Source organism: Amphiprion ocellaris, chromosome 10 (genome assembly GCF_022539595.1).
Source record: "Amphiprion ocellaris isolate individual 3 ecotype Okinawa chromosome 10, ASM2253959v1, whole genome shotgun sequence".
In the NCBI taxonomy this organism is placed as follows: Eukaryota; Metazoa; Chordata; class Actinopteri; family Pomacentridae; genus Amphiprion; species Amphiprion ocellaris.
Genome location: NC_072775.1, coordinates 20,603,362 through 20,618,982, shown reverse-complemented (window position 1 = coordinate 20,618,982; position 15,621 = coordinate 20,603,362). Strand labels below are relative to the sequence as shown.

Sequence of the window (15,621 nt, the reverse complement as noted above, 5' to 3'; positions counted from 1 at the left end):
ACGGTTGAGATTCTCTTAAAAAAAAAAACCTTACTAATGCATTTTCTTTTCTTTCAGCATTTTGTTTATTTCTAAATATAATTTCATACAAAGTTCATTTTAGAAAATAAGTGCCCAAAATGTTGCAGTGAAAAATATGAAATGATTTTTTTTCAGAGTTCACTTCTGAGCTTTCTTGGCTCCCCCTTTAGCGCCTCCTTTGCCTCCTTTCTCTCCTTTCTCCACTTTGTCTCCCTTCTCTCCAGATTTCTTCCCTTTTCCTTCACCAGCTTCTTTTGTGGATGCTGCCTTTTCACCTTTTTCACCCTTCTTCTTTGTTGATGCATCCTTTTCATCTCCTTTCCCCTCTTTGGCACTCTTGCCCTCTTTCTTGCCCTCCTTGGTCTTCTTCTCTCCTTTATCAGCATCAACTTTCCCAGAGACTGTTGTTACCTCCTCCTTTTCTTCTGCTTTTGCAGCTGCAGGAAAACAAGAAAAGAGGTTATAGGCTTCCCGGCAGCATCCGGTATCATCGGGGTCCTGCCTCTGATGGTAATTGGAAGAGAGATTTGAATCCAACAGAATGCTGCGCTAAGTGGGGTGCATGTAATGAAGGTGCATCTGTTTCTATCTCTTCTAATAAGCATGGTCTACTTATTATTTTAATAAGGCTGATTAAAGGGCTTTCAAGGTGAGAAATAGAGAAGAAAAAGTTTACAGTCAGCTTTGTGTTTGTTGACAGAGACAATGTTTTTCTTGTTATTATTTAGGAAATTACTCTGTACAACAGAGGTAGATGCAGAAGTAGTGGAGAGGAATATCTCATCAAAGTTACCAGACTGAAGTTTGGGAACAACACCTGTAGGTGGCAAAAGCAATAAAATTGATATTTTTAGCCTTCAGTATTTCCCCTGGAAATATTCTACATTCATATTCACTTGTTTTTGCCTTGAGTTAGATGAAAAAAATCAATATCTCTCTCAAGTCTAAGGTGAATATGAAGCTACAGGGAGCAGCTGGTTAGCATAAGGACGATAAATAAGAGGAAACAGCCAACGTGTCTCTATTAAAAATGGAACAAAATCCTCATTCCAGATCCCGCTCAGTCCAATAAATGACCTCTCACCTTGACAGTGGTCTTCAGAAGAAAGCAAATGAGTGTATTTATAATATCAGAACAAATGGGGCTTTAGCTGCAGAGCATTTGAAGCAACAGTGGTTTATTTAGGTATAACATTTAACAGATGGCTGATGAAAATGAAAGGAGCTCCTTAAATAAAAATGACACTAAACTAACAAGGACTGAAAGACACCCAAAAACATATAACTATAACTATAGCTACCCCTCAGATGAGAGTTCACAAATAACACCTGACTGTAATTGTGCTCCACAGGAACACTAGTGTGACTTCACTCTACAGCAACTACTGTTTGAAAACAGAGAAAACTGCTTCAAGGGTACGCTATACTTAGAGCCAAATAGAGATTCTTTTTCTTTTTTTCCCCCTTTTTTTTGCTTGTTTTTGTCTCTAGTAGCAAAGCAAACATTTATGCAGCGCTTTACAAATGCTGCATGAGACACTGGATACGAAAACAGGCCAAGAAGCCAAATGACAAACACACACCAAATGTCAAAAGTCGCCAGAGGGAGTCAGAGTAAACTTCAGATTATTTTCGTACCATGTTTTGCTGTGCTGGGTGAATCCAACCGACTTAAAATAATCAAGGAACCATCAGGATGTTTGTGTTTTGACTTAATTCCACTTTTCTCCTCGTGTAATTCTCATCCACTCTAAAGCCTTTTACTCTCGCTTTTTTTCTTCTTTCCTCAAACTATACAGCAGTCAGATTACAACTGATGCATCAAACTAAAGGCTAGGTTGTAAATAAAATGCCAGTTTGAAACCATTTGTGGTCAGACTTGCAGTGTTTTTTATTCACTATCTACTTGGTTACATTCTGTGTATAGCAGAGGAATAATTAAAGGTCAAGTAAAGGCCTTGACTCTGACAGAATCACCACCATGAAAATGTCAGATATTCAGCTGCTGCAATTTAGACTTCTTTCAATGATACGGTGTGTTTTGGAGTTGTGACATTTAACTCTTGCGTAGTCTTAACATCCTGTACACTCCCCCTTGTGTGCTTTTAGAGGTGTGTATGGTGTTGGTGTGTGTTTCCTCCACTGTGACTGTGATTTTATCTGGTGGGTCAAAAATGATTCAAAGACAATCTTTGTACACTGGTGATGTACAGCTTTGATGAAAATATTAACAAAGACAGTGTTTCACTTTTTTTCCCTTTTTTTTGGTGGGAGAAATTATTGATGGTTTTTCTAGGCTACTAACCCCTTGATGCCTGAATTTATTTGCAATCAAATTTTTAAAAAAACATTTGCGTGTTTTTGCTTTCCAGCTGATGCTAAAATAAATGTAGATTGTTCATTTGTCTATTACACATAGAACAGATATATAACAATAACAGATGTATAATAATTAGGTCCCACTCCGACCGGTCCTACGAGAAAGCAGTGCTTGCAAAAGGTTCCGAGGTATGTATTGAATATGTACAAGCCAGCATTGGGGGAATGGATACGCTGTCGTGGTTGCAGTTTGAATGAATGTGGTATGTTTCGAACTTGCAACAATAGGTGTCAAGGGGTTAAACATAGTGCCGATGATACCCAGCTCTTCCTGTCATTCCCCCCAGACAACCACTCGGTTTCTGCCTGGATCTCATCATGCCTTGTCACTATCTCGGCATGGATGAAAAAATCACCACCTACAACTCTACGTCTCCAAGACTGAGCTCCTTGTCATCCCAGCCAGTTCCTCTATACAACAAGAAATCAACATCCAGCTTGAATCAAACCAGCTCAACCCCACAAATTCTGCTAGAAACTTGTCATGATCGATGACCATCTAACCTTCAAGGCTCATGTGGCCTCTGTTGCTCAATTTGCCCTGTAGAACATCAGGAAGATCAGACCCTTCCTGTCTGGACATGCAGCAGAACTCCTGGTACAGGTTCTCATAGCATCACACATCCACTACTGCAGCTCCTTAATGGCAGGCCTCCCCACATGCACGGTCAAACCTCTACAGATGATCCAGAATGCAGCAGCACATCTGGTTTTCAACCAGCCAAAAACAACGCATGTCACCCCGCTGTTCAGATCGCTTCATTGACTTCCAGTTGCTGCCCACACAAAATTCAAAAGTGAGACACTTGCATTCAGACTGCAAACAGTTCCCTCCCACCTGAACTCTGTCATTCAGGTCTACACTCAAAAGGCACCTGATAGAACCACCACAACAGGGCCGGTCCATGGGTAGACTCTTCTCATCTGTGGTTCCCTGGTGGTGGAACGAGTTACCAAACTCTGTTCAATCTATAGAATCCCTCTCAGTCTTTAAGACTGAAAACCCAGCTCTTCACTGAATGTATTTGCACTTGACAGACTGCAAAAACAAACTAAAAAATCCTATTACATCTGCACTGGTGCGGATGGTCCTATTATGACATTTGAACTTGTTTTATGGCTCTTATCCAGATTGTTTTCTCCTGACTAGATCCTTTCTTGTGCTGTATCTCCTCTCAGATGTACGTTGCTTTGGATAAAAATGTCTGCTAAATGAAACTGTAGAATTGTCAAAAGTAATTGTTGACACTAAGATAACACAAGGGTTAAAAAAAAAACACTCTGAGGCGATATAATTAATGCGCAAATTATGTTTCTGTTGCCATTTTCCTTTTGCTAGTCCTCTACTCATCAGTGCTGTGAACCTGAAAATACCTTTTCAAAACCTTTTCCTCGCTGCCTATTCAGAGCAGGGGGACAGATGTGTGACAATTTGATTTGTTAAGACAAAAACACTGTTTGTTGACACAGAAAATGTTTTCATTTGCAGCTACTTGAAACTGAATGTTGCCAGATAAGTGGAGGTGGCAAGTAGGAGGAACGCTTTCATTTGTTTCATTCAGCGAGGTGGTGCTTTTGAAGGAAACGGACACAGAGGAAAATTAAACAGAGACTAAACCTTTGTGCCTTTGGTCTCGTTCCCTGATTGTGTTTGTAACAGATATTGGCTGAGAAACTAAAAAAGCTCACTGTTGTCTTTCTTCATGATTTTGCCCCAGATGCTTTTAAGAGCTTATTAAGTAAATGGAGGCAGACGGAAGTTCTTAATGGAGAATGTCAGATATCTTAATGAGGCATAATATTTTGTCACAATACCTGTCATGTTGCATGAGTTTTTCCTCTTATGCAAAGCATTTATTTTACTGCTGAGTGCACCAAAGTTTTTTCTGTGTAAGTAGATGTTTATGAAAAATATATTAATCACACTTTGAAGTGATAGAAGAGGGCATTTCTTGATCCTCATTTGTATCATTTAATTAACTACTGCTGTTTTTGCTGATTGCTTTGGAAAAAAACACCTTCCCTAAGTGTACTGCTGCTTTGCATAATCAAGCCCTCAGTTTAGAGGGAGAAAAAAAAAGATTATGAGTTTAATTTTATGCTAACATATTTACTGAATTACATGCAACAACACTACATTTGCTCTCTATTCTGAACATTTGGTTCGTCAGATGCTGTTGCTTATTTAATCTCTGTGTGTCCTCAGCTGGATGTAATCGCTGGAGAAATGCAGCAATTTGCATACTTGCATGTACATCTTCCTTACTTTATGTAGAAGCAAAGAGTAGAGCGTGGTTTGTTAGGAGTTTACGGTTGAGAGCAGCCGATAAATATGTGTTCATCCTCACTCTTTCATAATGGCTGCAGTCAGTGTGTCTCCCCTTCAGCCTTTCTCCGGGTCACATGGTTAATTAGTTATACAGTACACAGAAGATCTACTCTGATGCATATGAGACCAACTGTCCGTGATGACACTATTGAAGAGATATGGAATCTCTCGCCACACTAGATTCATCATGTGATTTTTTTTCCGCCCCTAGAATGCAGATCTTATTGAATTATGATGCAAGAAGAACTTTGACTAGCTGAATGCTTTCTCTTCCTTAATTAATTTCACAATAACCAATGAGTGTATTTGTGCTCATGAATGTGTAATATTTCACTTTGAGGAACAGGAAAAGACAGATGTCAGGCCGTATTTGTCACCATTCCTAACCTGAAATAAGGTAGAACATCAAAGAGAAAGAAGAAGAATCAATGCAACCTGTGCTGACAGTGAGGATCACTAGTCGCAGGTAGTATGAGAGATTTGCTTTATTCAAAGCTTATCTTGGAACACACAGACAAGGAAACAGGCAAACATTAGAACACATGAGGCATGCTGCGTGCATTACAGTTTGCAGATGTCATTGCAATAGAAATGTTTTTACAATATCCGATGAAATTCATGTGCTTTCAATGTTTTCATGCAAATGTGCACAAAGCAGAAATATCAAATATTAAAGATGTAAGAAAGAAGAAAGTTTCAGAAAATACATAAGTACAAACTACAAAAGTCAAGCTGCCTTAAAGAAATCATACTTGCCAAAGCAGCACTATGTCTATAATGCAGACACAGGTCAAGTTTTTCATCTATTGATGCACTTACTGCTGCAATTCATCTTCGCTACAAAGCAAAGTACAGAAAATTGAAACTGCGCTCTGTTTTCTGGCTATACATTTCAGGAGTACCAATGTAAGCAGGTGAATGAGAGAAGCATTTTTAATTGCTTGAATATCTCTATCTCTGTCTCTATCTCTATTTGCATTCCTATAGCATTCAAGGTAGACCAGATCTACTAATGCAGCGCAGACCAATGCATGCGGGATAAGTGCATGAATTGGACTTTCAGAGTGGCTGTCAATGTGTACACTATGTTTCTGAAGCAATTTGGCCAAGAGGAGTGTCTGAAGGAAAGATAAAAGCAAAAGAAAAGGAAGAAAAAATCATTCAGCCTCTGGCAAAGTGACTGAAATAGAGTGCTCCTCAGTGACCCTAACTTCTGAGAGGTGGCTGTTGTTAGCATTTTGACTTTGGACCTGCTCAGACACTGTCTGTACTGCAGAAGCATCTGGAGTAGCTGGAAGAAAACAGAGAAGAGAAGAGAAGAGAAGAGAAGAGAAGAGAAGAGAAGAGAAGAGAAGAGAAGAGAAGAGAAGAGAAGAGAAGAGAAGAGAAGAGAAGAGAAGAGAAGAGAAGAGAGAAGAGAAGAGAAGAGAAGAGAAGAGAAGAGAAGAGAAGAGAAGAGAAGAGAAGAGAAGAGAAGAGAAGAGAAGAGAAGAGAAGAGAAGAGAAGAGAAGAGAAGAGAAGAGAAGAGAAGAGAAGAGAAGAGAAGAGAAGAGAAGATTTAGTAAAGCAGAGCATACAGTGGAGCAGCAGAAGAACTGAACAGTGTTTCAAGTTCTGTGAAGTAAAAAGGAGACATGGACAGAATAACAAAGTGGAATACAACAGTAAAGAGTGCTGTAAGAAAAGCAAAAAATAACTAGTCTGGTATTAAACACCCTTTTCAAAGTGTAGATAGATTTGCACTGAAATTCTTCACATGAAACTGGACTCATCAAAAATGATTTCTCCTGCTTTTCTCTTGCTGTGCTTCTGTATAAAGCAGTCACAAATTCACTCCACACTTTTTTGAAGAACGATTTATGAAAAGATCAAACTGTTCTCGTACTTTTATCTCCCATCTTGTTTTTCACAAGTTATGTTAGTATTTAAAGAAACAGAATAGACAACAAGCAGTATAATTACAGTCAGAGTAACTGGTTGCTCTTTCTACTATTGTTATATAGTCATATTAATATTTGAAAGCTATTGGCGATATGTACTTACATCCTGGGATCTCAGTCAGCTCGTTCAGAGGTGGCACTGTCTCTAATGTGTTGGCGTATTTCTTGGCAGCCTGTCTCTGCGCATGCCGTGCCTCTATTTCCTTTTTGGTTCTCGGAATTCGGCATTTGAATATACAACACAGAGTGATAACTGAAGGAGAGAGAGGAACACAAACAGAGACGTGGTGAGTTTGTTTGACCAGGAAATGTCAACAACTGCAACATCTTGCGCAATTATGAAGGGTTGAGATGGTAAAGAATCAGTTACAAAAATTACAATATGCAGTGGTGCCCAAAAGTCTGAGACCACAAGTTAAGAGGCTTGGTTTGAATTTTAACAACTTTATTTGCTGGTCAGTTACAGTACTGTTCAAAAGTTTCGGGTCACTTAGAAATGCCCTTATTTTTCAAAGAAAAGCAGTTTTTTTCAGTGAAGATAACATTAAAATACTCAGAAATACAGTCTAGACATTGTTAATGTGGTAAATGACTATTCTAGCTGGAAATGGATGATTTTTAATGGAATATCTCCATAGGTGTACAGAGGAACATTTCCAGTAACAATCACTGCTGTGTTCTAATGCTACATTGTCTTAGCTAATGGTGTTGAAAGGCTAACTGATGATTAGAAAACCCTTGTGCAGTTATGTTACCACATGAATAAAAGTGTGAATTTTCATGGAAAACATGAAATTACCTGGGTGACCCCAAACTTTGGACAATTTTTCATTACATATAGAAATATAACAAGTAAAATGTTGAGTATCTTAGTATTTCTTTCCCCACATTTTGCTTTAACAGCAGCAGCATTTGAGCTGCATGAACTCGACAAGGTTGTACAAAACAACTTCATCCCAGCACGATCTGACAACGTTCCAAAAAGCTTTAGATGATGCTTGAGTTTCTCAGTCTTCAAGGGACCTTGTTAATGCTGAGCAGGGCTGAGGTAAGGTGACTGTTGAGGAGAGTCCATGACACTCAGCACTTCTTTGGTCTTCAAGTAGCTCTTGCAAAACTTTAAGTTGTGTCTGAGCACGTTGTTCTGCCACAATAAGACTTCTACTATACAAAGACACAACCCAGAGAATGCAGATGTCTCGGAAGGATGGAGTGCTACTTGTCCTTGACCAAGATGGAGCTGAATCTGTGCAGGTGTCCAACGCCAGAATATCAAAACACCCTCAGACTGGAATATTCCCACCACTGTGTGAGCTTGATACAATGTGTCATCATTCTCTCCTTTGCTTATTTATTTATTTATTTATTTTTAATATACTGCTCTGTTACTGCCAAAAATCTCTCATTTGGATTTATCAGTAAACAGGACTTTTTCCAGTCATCCACAATGAAAGGCTAGTATGTCTGAGTCAACCCCAAGCATGCAGTTTTTTGATGGTAATTTTGTTGATTGGAGTCCTGTGCTCTTTACCTGACAAATTAGCTGTGGTAAAGTTGATTATCTATTTGTTGGTAAAGAAAGCTTGGTTTCTGAATCTTCGGATAGTGAGGTCACTGTTAGTTGCATAAATGTGCTGTGGATATGATCGATCCAGCTTCTGCCATGCACACCTTAGAAACTTTTAGTCGCGCCATGATTTGGGAAACCCTCTTTGTCCAGAATAACAGTTCGATTTCTGACTCCTTCACTTAAGGTCATTTGCAAATGTCACAGTGCTAATTACCAAGTAATGTTGTGCAGGCACAAAATATCTGCAAGTTGATTTACTTGAAAAAGTCTCTAACGAGTCAATCAGATCCACCTAAATGTCATTTGAAGGCTGCCTTCAGGCTTCAGCACAAAGAGATTTGATCTTTTGTGCAATATTTGCTGCCACAAATCATATTTAAATCTGATTGCTGACCCATAAATGGTCTAGAATCTTACTACTTACTCCTATTTACTTCTTCTTTAGTGTACAAGTTAGAATTTCTTATGTTTAATGTTCCTAAATATTCAAACTACTTGATTATTTCCAAGTTTACATTACAATTTTACAGATTTTCAGTGGAGATTCTCTCTAAACCACAATGCTCCCTTGATTCATCACAGCAAATATTTCACTAAAAGAGACATTGTTTATGGAAAAATATATTTTTACTCAAAGCAGCATCTCATAATGTACATTTATCTGTTGTTTAGTCTACAAGTGCTTCATGGATTGTCATAAATTTTGCAATTTGGTCATTCTTTTACCTTCCATCTAAAATCACCTGCAGATCAAGGTTTTCACTTATCCAGTTCCACTGACACTCATGGTTCCCAGATGATGAACCATGTACAGTGAACATTGTAAACATTAGAATTATCACTTAAGATGAATATGCTGGCATTACCATTCTGAGCACACTCATGTTAGCATCGAGCTCAAAACACTGCTGAGAAGTTTGGTTTCCTAATTTTTGAACAAAGGCTACTCCAAAAAGTTTTTCACAAATTTCAAGGCAACACTGGTATTTTGACTGAACATTTTCTACTTTGTCTAAACCAGTACTGGATGAAAAGCAAAATAAGCATCTCTGTCTTTTGTTACAGTTTCTGCTTCTACTGCGATGACTCACTCAGAGAACAAAATTAAACCATGTCTTTTCTGACTTAGCATCATTGTCATTATTACTAACCACACTGTGCTTAATAATGACACCATGTAATCACACATGCTTGGGCTGCAGTTACTTCTCAAGATAGCAATCTATTTCAAGAAGATGACAGAATGATTTCATAATAGGTACTAACCAACTGCCAAAGCAAACACTGCAAAGATGCCAATGACCTGCCATAGCCGCAGCCCCCAGAAAACAACAGTCTCAGAATTGACAGGGTCTGGCTTCTTCGGGGGATCTGTGGGTAAAAGCTGTGGAAAAAGGGAAAACATTGTTTTTCTTGTAGGTATCTGCAAACCAAACATAAACCTTACCAAAGAAGTTTCACAACAGAGTGCAAAATCTCACTGAGTGGGAGATGCTACAGGATCAGTTGTGAATTAAGCTTAGTTTAAAGCGTGTTACTCTTTCACCAATGTTGTGAGTAGACGGTGTAAAAATGTTCACTAACTTCTCTTTCTGACTTTAAGTGAAAATGAATTAAAGATAAACTGTCTTTGAATGTAATTACTACACGGGGGAACGCAGCATACTTTTGTCTGTCTGTCTGTTCGCAACATTACTGAACGGATCAATGGATTTTGGATGAAATTTTCAGGGAAGGTCAGAAATGACACAAGGACCAAGTGATTAGATTTTGGCAGTGATGCAGCTTATGGTCTGGATCCATGGATTTGTTAAAGATTTCTGTTCATTGCGAGAGTGGCACAGCGTCACTGTAACTATGACTACAAATGAACACTACATCAGCTGCCTGCTTACAATCATATGATTGCGATCCTACTACAAATTGACCGCTGTGAACTTATCCATCAGAAATGATACAGTCAACAACTGATTAAATTGTGGGGGTGTTTCCGAGTCCCATCATTTCCCTCCGCCCGCTACATATTTAGGTCACGCGATTCAGTATTTGTACATAATGTACACATGCATAACACACGCATATACTCAGCTTAAGGGCATTTTGTTTGTGGGTATATCTTTATTAAATGCTCACATACTATAGTGCTGTGATTTCTGATCATCAATCACTAATAAACAAATGCTGCATTTCTAAGAAAAATGCTGCATTTCTGACAATGCCATATGGGGGAATGAACAGCCTTGGTGGAGTACTGCGCTCTCTGAGTGCTTTTCTAGTATTATGATTGCTGTTATGATGCTGCTCTAGCCCCTGCTCTTCTTCTCCCTTCTTCCTCTTTTTTCCTCCTTTTTCCCTTGGTTCCTGATCTGTTTCTGTTTTGACCTGTCCCTTTGGCTCCCTCTATATGTCATCTCTCTCCCTCTTGTCTCTCATCCCTGTGTCTTGCTCTCCCTGCTCACCTGTCTGCACTCAGCTGATTATTGCAGGTGACTCATTTTGCAGTAATCAGCTCACCTGCCCTCAATATCACCTGCTCACTATTTAAACTCTGCTCAGTCACTCATTCCCCGTCGGACCATCGATTCTGTTACCCTCCTAGATACTGTTCCCCACCAAGCCTGCAACTTCCGGACTGCCTCAGCCCCATGGACTCTGCTTTCCTCCTCCTGGATTTCCCCCCTCTGCGACTCTGTTGTGTTCTTGTTTGTCAGTTCATGGATTTTCCCCAGCCTGTTTTCCCCTCGGTTGTCAGTTTACCCATATTGTGAGTATCCCTCTTTAGCTTAGTTTTGTTAAGTCAGTTCAGTTTTGTAGACTTCCGTTTTTGTATTCATAGAGTTTGCTTGTAGAGTTTAGTAGTTTTGGTTTGGTTCTTTCCCCCCAGTTCAGTTCTGTATTTATGTATTGGTTAGTTATTTGGTGAAATAAATCTTTTTCAGTTATTCATTTGTCTGTCAGTTTCTGTGAGTCTGCACTTGGGTTCTCCGGCTTTCCCCCGTAACAATTGCAGTCATGTAGCAACACAGCTCAGATATGAAAGAAGCCTTTGCGGACATAGATTCCTTAATCAGTCCTGTCTTCTTCCAGTATAATTTACCCAGAAGTTTGCATCTAATGCCCTTGTAAAACTTCACCTTGGCAATCCCCTGATATCAGTTTGGTTATTATGCAATAATCTTTTCATATTTCACAATGTTTTTAGACATCTAAATTATTTCAGTAGTGTCCAAATCAAATGCTTTCCACATTTCAAAACATATCTCTGCTGAGCTGGGGATTGGGGAATATTAAAACACACAAACTGTATATCTTTCTGTTCAATCAATGGCTTTGATCAATACTACTGAGGCCCTCAGAGCTGGCAAAGTCACAGAGGATTTCTCCCTGTTTACGGTATATTGATCACCTAATCTGATGATACAAGATTGTTTTGGAAACCCTATACTTTAGTCCACAAGCCAACGAATAATGGATCAGAAAATTGACATTTATTACATTTGCTTCTTTTTGCTGATAAGGCTGTTATGTGGTGAAATAGAAAGTGTGTTTTATGATAAAATAGTGACACTAAGGAATGGATCTCCACATAAGATTAGACAAAAAATAACATGTTTGCTTTAGTAAAAAGGTAAAATCCATTCAAATAGTAAAAAGACCAGAAATATAAAATGCTGGTTCAGTTTGAACAAATATCTCATTGTGATTTGGTGCAAAATAGTAAATATTTTGGCTCTGCAGCAAAAACTTAATGAAACATTATGTTCAGGCAACAAACTATATTGAGTTAAGGGAATTAGCTTTACCTCTTCAATCAACAGTATCTTTAGTAACTTAATGATTGGTAGCATAGGGAAAGTCTTCAAGTTTATTATTCACAAAAATTACCAAATAGTATTTCCACAATATTTGAAAGGAATTCTGTGTTTTTGTGTACCAAATTAATATGATGAGTACAAGGTTTTAAGTTGACAAAGTTGCTCCAGTTTTATAGGTACTGGGGGTAACTTGGAATCTTGAATGAAAGGTGAAGAAAAATCCAGTTTTCAAGTCAATACCATTAAGCTACTGCAACTTGAATTCAGTTATAAATCAACTAACGCAGAAATTTGAGTTTAAATTACACACAATATTAAGTTGATGCAATTACCAACAGTATCGTGTCAACACAACCCATTAAAATATTGTTTGCAACCTACACTACCAGTCAAAAGTTGGGACACACCTTCTCATTCAATGGTTTTTATTTAATTATTTTATACATTTTAGATTAAGACTGAAGATATCAAAACCATAAAAGAATACATATGGAATTATGTAGTTAACAAAAAGTGTTAATATTCAGTATAAATCTATAATGTGGAAAATAATGCAAATAAATAAAAAGCATTGAATGAGAAGGTGTGTCCAAACTTTTGACTGGCAGTGTATCTAAAACAGTAAATTGGAATTTTTATCCTGCAACCATGCATTTATGTAAGGGCTGGCACTTGGTCCCACTAAGTATTTTTTAGAGTGTTGTAGTGTAGTTAATGCAGTGACTGTAAATATATCATTGATTTCATATGGAGGAATCCAAATAAATCAACACGTTACTACGATCTTAGAATCTGCTTCCCTTTTTCAGAATATGCATAAGTCTTTTCTTGTTTGTACAAGCACCAGGGCAAAAGAAGCTGCTGTGTTTGCTATTTGTCTGCTCTGATAGGCTTCAGCAAGCCAACATGCTAAATGTGACAGTGCAAGCTGTTTCAGGGCTTCTGTACTGTTTGTGTGTTGCAGAAGACACAAGCAGGGATGTGAACTTGAACAAAAAGGCTCCACACACACACAAACAACCTGGAAAAAAAGGCTGTTTCACACTGTGCATGAGTAACTCCCACAGGAGGATTAGCCCCAATGAGGATATTTAGCAATGCTCTTAACAACAAATATTTTTTTCTTCAATAGTGATTATGCAATGCAAAGCCCTTTCCTCTGGAGGGGCATTTCATGTGGCAGGATTAGTGGCCATAAGCCTCAAGTTTTCTTTTAGTGGAACAAATAACACAAACTCTGGAGCATACTGACCTCAAGTTACCTCATATTAATCATACACGCACTTGTATTGCACATTTGATTGAGCCGGATGTTGTTTCGGTTAGTTTTTCTGTGAAATACTCAGCAGCATGTTTGGAGATTCTTTCTCAGATAAGAGTTTGGTTTTGTTGCTCCTCTGAGGTGATCGTCTACAGACTAATCAAGGACGATTAGTATAATTGAACAAGGGATTAACTCCTAAATATAGAAAAATGTGCACTAGGACAAAAGTTGTGTATAAAGTTTATACATAAATGTTTGCTATGTGTACTGTATTCAGAACCAGTCTTCTGACATTTAAAGATAGATAGATAGATAGATAGATTAAACCTTTATTGATCCCACAGCAGGGAAATTTACAATGTAATAGCAGCAGCAGCATAGATATAAACATTTTCTCCTTCTAGAAGAAAAAAAAATAGCCAAGTTTACAAATTTGTATACAGTTTATATTACTGCTACTAACCACATACACAAGGGACAAAATAGTAGATGTGACCTACATTATAAACAGCATATTTTTTCAAAATCTTACGCCACCAATTCAGGCCACGTGTTTTCACCTTTTTCAAAAGGTATCATAGTCAGAAGGAAGCTATTTCTTGTGTTTTCTCTGACACTCTAAAAAATATGTTTACAACAAATCAAAATGCAGTAGCAAAACAGGGTTATATAGAAATAAATAACTACCTTTTAATAGGTGTATACAGGAACATAATATATGGCTTCACTCAATCCATTTCCCTCCTTTTTTAAATACTCACATGGCCCTCAGTCTGCATAGCTTTTCATTGTAATCACATGGCAGATTTGTTTATTTGCTTCTAGTATGTGTCTACTAACTACAACCACTGATTCATTTTATTGTAATTAAAGAATGCTTTGTCAGTCATATCAATATGATGGTATCCAGTCTTCTATGTAAACAACCTGTTTTCAGGAGCAAAGCTGTTTTCCCTTCTTTTTTTAAAACATGATGCATTCAGCTGCTTTTGTGTAGTCAGATCAAATTCTCTGAAATCTAACTCTCTTCTGTTCATCCCAATATCGCAAAAACAGCCAGTCACCCTAAGACTATTCATCGCCGTCCCCCTAATAATACCCACGTAAACATGTGTTGCTTGGCCATTCAGGTAAGCTCATATTATGTATCAGATTTCAACACAGGTTCATCCACTCCTCCTGCAGAAAGGCAAACAACAACTCTGGCGACCAAACAAAGAACATAAATCACATATATGCAGGCTACCTTTCAACAGCGAAACACCTGCACCCGTCACAGAGAAACCCTGAGGATTTCACTGAGAGGGACCTGTGGAGGACATGGTGATGTATCAGGCTCTTACCTCAGGATCCGGGATCTGGGAGAACACGGAGGACATGCACTGAGACAGCAGCACTGTTCCCCAGCCCCGCAGCAGGAGCTGAGGTGGGCAAACAGGCTGATCCCCAACCATTCTCTCCTCCTCTTTCTCCCTACAGCCACCCTGCCCCCTCTCTCCTTCCTCCTCTTGCTGTCTTCTTCTTTCTCTGTCTGCCTGCCTGCACTGGCGCCGTTTACAGGACAGGACCACAACGGCCCCCAAGTGATTAATAGTGAAGGCTTCCTCCCATCCCTGCTTGTCTGTTTCCCTGCTCCTCTATCTGTTGCCTTTCTACCACAACACTCTCACGAACCCAAACACACCGGCGGTCACCACTGCAGCCAGCTGAAAACCGCCCCGCTACAATGGAGGGAGCCAAGCCTGCAGTTTGGGTACATTAATTAATTAATAGACCTGGTGTAGTTTACAGCCAGCTCATCCTACTGAGGACAAGCAGTTAACTCAGACTGAGGGGGATGGGCGGTTGACCATGATGAGGTCGGCCTGCGCAGGACAGTGAAGCAAATGGCTGTGAGTCATCATCTCTATTGCCTCAGAAGGCTCGAGTGTAAAAATCCTCACAGCCTTTTCCTTTCACTGTGGCAAAATAGGAAGAGCCAAGCTACTGCTGAGTCCAGTGCTTTCAGTATGCACTTGCCTGAGGAAAAAACAAAACAAAACTGAAGTTAAACTGCTTTAGATGCAGTCACTTGTTTTCAACTCATATATGAAATGAATCTCACATCAAGTTATTGTTTTCTTCATTTTATTGTTTGTGTGTCTGTATGGTATCAGGTTGCATTAATTTTTTTGGAGCAAAATAAACAATTTTGCTGGTGAAGAAAGAAATCATTTGAAGGAATAAGTTTGTCACTCATAATTTACATGCAAAAACAAGGAATATTACAATTAAAATATAATGATGACATTAAAAAAAGCAC

General features: G+C 38.7%; 1 protein-coding gene across 1 annotated transcript; it reads right to left on the bottom strand.

The window, feature by feature from the left end:
• Positions 1–29: 29 nt before the first annotated feature.
• On the bottom strand, positions 30–15,084 carry tmie (transmembrane inner ear). The gene is made up of 4 exons (XM_023270410.3): positions 14,663–15,084; positions 9,507–9,624; positions 6,774–6,923; positions 30–458 (listed from the first exon to the last, which is right to left on the bottom strand). The coding sequence occupies exons 1-4, from the start codon at positions 14,771–14,773 to the stop codon at positions 160–162; spliced, it is 678 nt and encodes a 225-aa protein (XP_023126178.1). The 5' UTR covers positions 14,774–15,084; the 3' UTR covers positions 30–159.
• Between the last annotated feature and the right edge of the window lie 537 nt (positions 15,085–15,621).